The sequence below is a fragment of the Mandrillus leucophaeus genome, unplaced genomic scaffold (genome assembly GCF_000951045.1).
Source record: "Mandrillus leucophaeus isolate KB7577 unplaced genomic scaffold, Mleu.le_1.0 Scaffold42, whole genome shotgun sequence".
In the NCBI taxonomy this organism is placed as follows: domain Eukaryota; kingdom Metazoa; phylum Chordata; class Mammalia; order Primates; family Cercopithecidae; genus Mandrillus; species Mandrillus leucophaeus.
The window spans coordinates 3,995,207-4,003,449 of record NW_012104476.1 but is presented as its reverse complement, the minus strand read 5'-3'; the positions used below and the strand labels follow the sequence as shown (position 1 = coordinate 4,003,449).

At 43.4% G+C, this 8,243-nt stretch overlaps 1 protein-coding gene across 1 annotated transcript in view; it reads left to right on the top strand.

Moving 5' to 3' along the window:
- The window catches only part of LOC105548730 (adenylate kinase 4, mitochondrial-like), a 19,747-nt gene extending 16,866 nt beyond the window's left edge, over positions 1–2,881 (top strand). Inside the window, 1 exon segment of the mRNA XM_011992905.1 lies at positions 1,988–2,881. Coding sequence (XP_011848295.1) covers positions 1,988–2,881 — 894 coding nt within the window.
- The last annotated feature ends 5,362 nt before the right edge of the window (positions 2,882–8,243 follow it).

Here is an 8,243-nt window from a genome sequence, read left to right as displayed (position 1 = left end):
TTCAGATTTTTGATTTTGGGTTAGGAATGCTCAGACCTGTAATAATAATCACAGGAATGAATATGGTTTGTTCTAAGTGCTAAAATTTGGTGCAAATGAAAGGTGTAAAACCATGTGTAAACTACCTAAGAAGATTAAATGAATGGATAAGCTTTTGCAGAAAATACATGAACTAGAAGGATAGATTTGGGCACCGCAGTGTGTACCTGCTGTCCCCCCTACTCAGGAGGGAGACAGGAGGATTGCTTGAGCCTAGGAATGTGAGGCTGCAGTGAGCTACAATTACATCTGTGAATAGCTACTACATTCCATCCTAGGCAATGTAGTCAAATGCAATTTCTGAAAAAATAATAAAACAATAACAAGTTAAATTATAGCGCCATAAAGGAAAATTCAAATATCAGTTAAAATGTTGTCCCCCATAATAAAGTTAGACTTGAGGGTTTAATAGTTTAAAAAAAAAAAAAAAAACTCATCTTGGCTGGTCGCGGTGTCTCACATTTATAATCTCAGCACTTTGGGAGGCCGAGGCGGGCGGATCACCTGAGGTCAGGAGTTCGAGACCAGCCTGGCCAGTACGATGAAACCCTGTCTCTACCAAAAATACAAAAACAAGCTGGGCGTAATCCCAGCTACTTGGGAGGCCAAGACAGGAGAATTGCTTGAACCCAGGAGGTAGAGATTGCAGTGAGCCAAGATCGCGCCATTGCGTGATGGGTGGTGACAAGATGGGTGATCTCACCTGGGTGACAAGAGTGAAACTCCATCTCAAGAAAAAAAAAAATCTTACATTCCATAATGGTAGTCGTTTTGTTATATAGACCCGTTCTGCTTATTGACAGGATTTGAGGTTTACAAAATTAATTTAAAATAACAGTGAGAGAATAGGGTCATAATTTGATGGTACTAGGAGTTTAAAAACATGTTCTTATGGGCATATTCTTCACGTAGCTACTACTGCGATTACCTACATAGAAGTCCAGGCATAGGCTGGGTGCGGTGGGCTTATGCCTATAATCCCAGCACTTTGGGAGGCTAAGGCAGGCAGGTCACTTGAGGCCAGGAGTTTGAGACCAGCCTGTTCAACATGGCAAAACCCTGTCTCTACTAAAAATAGAAAAATTATCCGGTGTGATGGCACTTGCTTTTAATCCCAGCTACAAGGGAGGCTGAAGCACTTGAACCTGGGAAGCAGAGGTTGCAGTGAGCCGAGATGGCACCTCTGCACTCCAGCTTGGGCAACACAGCAAGACTCTTGTCTAAAAATATTAAAAAAAACAAAGTCCAGGCTGAAAACTAAAACTAGTTCTCTGAAAGAATATCTCCAGCAAACCTAAAGTATAGTCCATGGATATATTTGTCTGGTGATCTAATTTAGTATAGAGATATAACTTAGAGAATGTATCATGTAAATATATTTCATCAATTCATAGGTGAGGGCTAGATGGAAGTCTCCTTGGAGAACTGGAAATAGAGGTGTGGGGTGGTAGTAATGAAAACCCACGCATTTGACCTACGGAGCATGCTCAGAGCGAGGCCCATCCTGCTTTCACAGTCAACTCTGGGGTAGGGTGGGTAGCATCAGGACTTTTCTCGTAGAGTAGTACTGGATCTACTTGGGTTCACACCTCAGAGCAGGAAGGTAACAACTTTTCTCGCGAGCATCGCTAGAAAGATCTGGTCACCACCATCTCACCACAGGCGTTAGTATAAAATAAGCACACTTACTGCTGCTACCACCGTACCAATCTAGAGGAGACAGCTCCAGTAAGAAAAAGTGACACTTACGGTGTGCCCCACGGTACTTTGTCCTTCTTGTTTGTAATTACAGAATATTATAATGATTGCATTCAGTCTTCCCATGTAAATTGAAAGCCATCTGAGCATTTTCTTGACTTTTTTATAGAATTGGTACAGTGACTTGAGTTCTACTCATCGTGTAATGAGTAACGAGTGCTTTTAGAATGAATACAAATGTAATTTTTAGGAAGTTCAGGAAAACATCTTACTAAGAATATCCAAGGGGAGCCGGCGAGTCCCAGTGCGAGTGGAGGGTGCCAGAGGTAGGGGGCCGAGAAACAAAGTTCCCGGGGCCCCCTCCACAGCCGTGGTCGGGGCTGCGCGTTTGGCTGCCCCCGTCCTCGCGAAGACAGTGGCTTCCAAACTCCTGCGCGCGGTCATCCTCGGGCCACCCGGCTCGGGCAAGGGCACCGTGTGCCAGAGGATCGCCCAGAACTTTGGCCTCCAGCATCTCTCCAGCAACCACTTCTTGGGGGAGAACATCAAGGCCAACACCGAAGTTGGTGAGACGGCATAGCAGTATATAGAGAGAAGTCTTTTGGTTCCAGACCATGTGATCACACGCCTAATGATGTCTGAGTTGGAGAATAGGCGTGGCCAGCACTGGCTCCTTTATGGTTTTCCTAGGACATTAGGACAAGCCGAAGCCCTGGACAAAATCTGTGAAGTGGATCTAGTGATCAGTTTGAACATTCCATTTGAAACACTTAAAGATCGTCTCAGCCGCCGTTGAATTCACCCTCCTAGCGGAAGGGTATATAACCTGGACTTCAATCCACCTCATGTACATGGTATTGATGATGTCACTGGTGAGCCATTAGTCCAGCAGGAGGATGATAAACCCGAAGCAGTTGCTGCCAAGCTAAGACAGTACAAAGTCGTGGCAAAGCCAGTCATTGAATTATACAAGAGCCGAGGAGTGCTCCACCAATTTTCCGGAACGGAGACAAACAAAATCTGGCCCTACATTTACACACTTTTCTCGAACAAGATCACACCTATTCAGTCCAAAAGAAGCATATTGACCCTGCCCAATGGAAGAACCAGGAAGATGTGGTCATTCATTCAGTTGTGTGTGTAGTATTGGTGCTGTGTCCAAATTAGAAGCCAGCTGAGGTAGCTTACAGCATCTTTTCTAGTTGAAATGGTGAACTGATAGGAAAACAAATGAGTAGAAAGAGTTCACAAGAGGCCCTCCTCTGCCTTTCAAAAGGAAGGTCACCTACACATGTTTAAGGTGTCTCTGCACACGTCTGAAGCCCTTCAACAAGAAAGCAAGTACAGTGTGGATTTCAAATGGTGTGTAACTTCAGCTCCAGCTGGTTTTTGACAGCTATTGCTGTGGTATTCTTTTTTACACGTGATGGTGATAGTATCTGGTTCTTTCCATCCCCACAAAGGCTGTTGAACCACAGCACCAGGAAGCCTGAGAATGAATCCTAAGGGCTCTAGCCCAGGCTTTGTCCCAGGCTTTCTGGTGTGTGCCCCCCGGTAACAGTGAAATTGAAGCTACTTACTCACAGTGGTGGTTTCTCTGCTCTTGAGTGACTGTGTCCACAGTTCAATTTTTTCCGGTGGGAATAACTCCTTTTCTGCATCCACACTCCATAGAGTCTCTCCTTTTCAGACATCCTGGGATGAAAGAATTTGGCTGTTTTTTTTTTGACATCTGTTTTCACTTTTAGGCTGTTAAACAAAACTGATAGTTACTGCTCTTATCCTTCTCAAATTCTTCTAAGAACTGAGAGTGATGGGGCTGTATTGAATTTCTGTATGCACCGGGAACTGAGCTATGAAGAGGATCTTATTAAACTGCTGGTCTGACTCTCATGGATTGACACTGTTCCTTTCTTTTATTGTGAAAAAAAATTAACCCCCTAAAAGTCTTGGGAACCCCCTAAGGTATTTTGGGAATCCTCAAAAAGCATGGGAAGTATAAGTATTTAGCTACATAAATGTTGTAAAATCATATCTTATGTATAGAAGTAATAAGACCATTTGGAATTACTGGACTAATTGAATAGTTACGGTTTCTATTCAGTACAACAAAATGTATTTTGAAAGTGCTACTAACTATTGATGCTGACAGTGTTTCACTCCTATGAGTGACCCAAACATATTATAAATAGGTAAAGGGAATGGAGCCTGTGGGGTTGAGCAGAATGTTGTACTAGCTGTGCCTGGACTGAGTATAATAACTTTATGATTATGGGAAAACAAAATCTTTATTTTTTTTTCCTGTTCCAAAGATTCATCCTGTGGGCCGGGCACGGTGGCTCAAGCCTGTAATCCCAGCACTTTGGGTGGCCAAGACGGGCGGATCATGAGGTCAGGAGATCGAGACCATCCTGGCTAACATGGTGAAACCCCGTCTTTACTAAAAAATACAAAAAACTAGCCAGGCGAGGTGGCGGGCGCCTGTAGTCCCAGCTACTCGGGAGGCTGAGGCAGGAGAATGGCGTAAACCCGGGAGGCGGAGCTTGCAGTGAGCTGAGATCCGGCCACTGCACTCCAGCCTGGGCCACAGAGCGAGACTCCGTCTCAAAAAAAAAAAAAAAAAAGATTCATCCTGTGGGGTGGCCATGAAGTCTAGAATTAGATACTAATATTTTGTCATGCATTATAACATAGTATCAATAAACCATTTGTTAAAAGATTTAAAAAAAGAAAAAAGAAAAAAAAAATTCAAGGGAAAACAGAACAGTAATAGAAGCACAGATACAGCAACATGGCAAGATAAGTCCACAGAATTTACTTACAGTGTACATACTAGTGATAAAAAAACAGCCTAGCATTTTTTTTAAATAGTAATTTTAGGCTGGGTGCTGTGACTTAACGCCAGTAATCCCAGCACTTTGGGAGGCCAGGGCAGGCGAATCACGAGGTCAGGAGTTCAAGACCGGCCTGTCCAACGTGGTGAAACCCCTTATCTACTATGAAAAATACAAAAAATTAGCTGGACGTAGTGACAGGCGACTGTAATCCCAGCCACACAGGAGGCTAAGGCGGGAGAATTGCTTGAACCTGGGAGGTGGAGGTTGCAGTGAGCCGAGATGGCGCCCCTGCACTCCAGCCCGGGTGACTGAGTGAGACTCCATCTCAAAAAAAAAGTAATTTTAAAAGACAACAGCAATAAAGAATGTTAAATATTGAGAATTTAATGTGGCAACTTAGAAGTTCATTCAAAGAATTAAAAGACAGTTTGATGGTGGCCGGGTGTGGTGGCTTACGCCTGTGATCCCAGCGCTTTGGGAGGCCAAATTAGCCGGGTATGGTGGCGCACATCTGTAGTCCCAGCTACTCAGGAGGCTGAGACAGGAGAATTGCTTGAACCTGGGAGGCGGAGATTTCAGTGGGTCAAGATCACGCCACTGCACTCCAGCCTGGGTGACAGATCGGGACTCCGTCTCAAAAAAAAAAAAAAAAAAAAGGACAAACTTTGCAGGTCAGTATAAACACTTAAAATATCGTTTAAATTACAATGTTTCATTATTCTAGAAAAACAGGAAAACACATATACCATATGATTTTTTTTTGTGAGGGGGTAAAAAGTAGGAATTTGTGAAGCAGGGAAGCTTCTAAATCCAGCAGACTTTTAAATATGTTCTAAAATGAAAGTCGTCACACCTAGATAAGATTTGGGTAAAAAATGAAAATAGGCCGGGCGCGGTGGCTCAAGCCTGTAATCCCAGCACTTTGGGAGGCCGAGACGGGCGGATCACGAGGTCATAAGATCAAGACCATCCTAGCTAACATGGTGAAACCCCGTCTCTACTAAAAAAATACAAAAAACTAGCCGGGCGAGGTGGCGGGCGCCTGTAGTCCCAGCTACTCCGGAGGCTGAGGCAGGAGAATGGCGTGAACCCGGGAGGCGGAGCTTGCAGTGAGCTGAGATCCGGCCACTGCACTCCAGCCTGGGTGACAGAGCGAGACTCCGTCTCAAAAAAAAAGAAAAAAACAACAACAAAAATTAGCTGGGTGTGGCGGTGCATGCCCGTAATCCCAGCTACTTTGGAGGCTGAGGCAGGAGAATCGCTTGAACCCAGGACACAGAGGTTGCAGTGAGATCACGCCACTGCATTCCAGCCTGGGCAAGAGAGCAAGACTCCATCTCGGGAAAAAAAAAAAAAGAAAGTAGATAGGATATGTATTTCAGCTGTAAAGAGGAGCTAAAATTGAACTATCAAAAAATTGTTTTCCCCGGGCGCAGTGGCTCACACCTGTAATCCCAGCACTTTGGGAGGTCAAGGCCAGAGGATCACTTGAACCCAGGAGTTTAAGACCAGCCTGGGCAACACAGTGAGACCTTGTCTCTATATGTGTTAAAAAATTAAGTAAAAAGAGGAATAAAATTTAAAACTTTAAAAAAAAAAAAAGAATTTCTTTGTTTGTCTTGAGTCAGAATCTCACTCTGTCACCCAGGCTGGAGTGCAATGGTGTGATCTCGGCTCATTGCAGCCTCCGCTTCCAGGGTTCAAGCAATTCTCCTGCCTTAGCCTTCTGAGTAGCTGGGATTACAGGTGTGTACTAGCATGTCCAGCTAATTTTTGTATTATTAGTAGAGACGGGGTTTCGCCATTTTGGCCAGGCTGGTCTCGAACTCCTGACCTCAGGTGATCCACCCGCCTCAGCCTCCCAAAGTGCTGGGATTACAGGCGTGAGCCACTGCACCTGGCCAAAAGAATTGTTTTTAATGACCAGATAAAAGGCTTAATAGTATTAACTTTTAAAAAAAAAATCTGTGCAATAAAAAATAAAACAGTGGGAAGTCATGAATATAAATAAGAGCTTAATATAGTGAATTAAATAGAAATATCTGAACTTTACTAAAGGTAGTTCCTAGGCTTTTATAGATGAGGGATCAATTTTAATTCAACAAATGGCATGGATATGGGTAAGCAGTCGACAGTAACGAGGGCTGCAGTCACGGTGATCACAAAGTGCCGTGAGTGCTTTTGGCCTTTTTCACTGAGGGAACGAGGTGACTGCCCGTGACCCTGAGAATCCTGCCATCCTTTTAGACTTAAGCCAGACCGTCAGACTGCTGCAGGCTTCCACAGGATGTATCGGCCCTTGGCGTGTGATGTCAGTGGCCTATGTAGATGAAGTCTGTGACAGCCGGTCCCGGGGGTTTGTTCTTGGCCTTATTCATGCTCTTCTACCGTGACATCCTTGTGAGAACCCTTGGGAGAAATTTTTGATTTTGATGTCAGAATTTCACCTGAAGGATTGGTTTGCTTTCGTCTTTTGAACCCTGAATTACGTAACTGTTTTCATCTTAATGATGACTGCTAAAAAGTTTAGTTAGAAACAGATGTGTATGGGCTGACTCTTGACTAATTTAGACATCTTCCAGGAAAACATTTCTGTCTTGTCATCTGTGGCTCTGCTTTCAGTCTCTCTCCGTGTTTAATTTGCTTTTTTTTTTTTTTTAACTTATTGTTGTTAAAAATTTTTCACTTTTCTTTTCTTTTCTGAGATGGGGTCTTACTGTGTTGCCCAGGCTGGTCTCGAACTTGTAGGCTCAATCGATCTCTAGCCTCAGCCTCCCAGAGCACTGGGATTACAGTTATTTGTTATTCTTTTTATTTTCTAGTCTCTTGTGCTGAACTGCATATATCTTTTAAATAGACTTTAAATTCTCTTTGGTAGAAAGTGAGAAACATACATATATTACACCTATAAAATCAGTAAAACCAAATGAAAATTATCAGACCCAATGTTGTAAGGGCCATAGGGAAATAAGCACATACATGTGGTTAATGACAGTGTGCACTGAGTTTCTGAGGAGTATGAGTAGCAATAGATGCTTAGAGTTATAACGTTATTTATTCTTATTAAGTGGTTAATGCCACTTTTGGAAATGTATCACAGAGAAGTAACCCAAAAGAAGATAGTCCTTACAAAATTATTTATAGCTACGATGCACAACAGTGAAAGAGGGGAAGCAACTCAAACGCACAGTGGTAGAGAAGAGTCGAATAAGTCAGTTAATATGATGGAATGTTATAAAGCCACCAAAAATGATTCAGTGGGTTAAAGAGAAATGTCCATAAAATATGTAAATTATCAAAACATGCATTAAATCTATTTAAGACTATGTAGATATAGAAAAAAGAATGAGATGGTCATGGTGAGACTGCTAGGTGGGAAGGGGTCCCTGGAAAAACTCCAGCCGGCCTGCCCCCCGGGGTGGAGCTTTGGGAAGTTTGCACCATTTGTAGTGGGGAGGCGCCTGGCGCCTCTTCTTTCTGTGTGGAGCCTGGGATTTTAGCTGCTGGCAGGAAGCACTCTAGCAGGGATTCTGGCCTTGTGAGAGTCTCTGATTCCCCCTTTTCTTCCTTTTCATCTAATAAAACCCTGTCTTACTCACCATTCAAACTGTCTGTGAGCCTAAATTTTTGTGGCCGTAAGACAGACAAGGACCCCATCTTTAGCTGAAC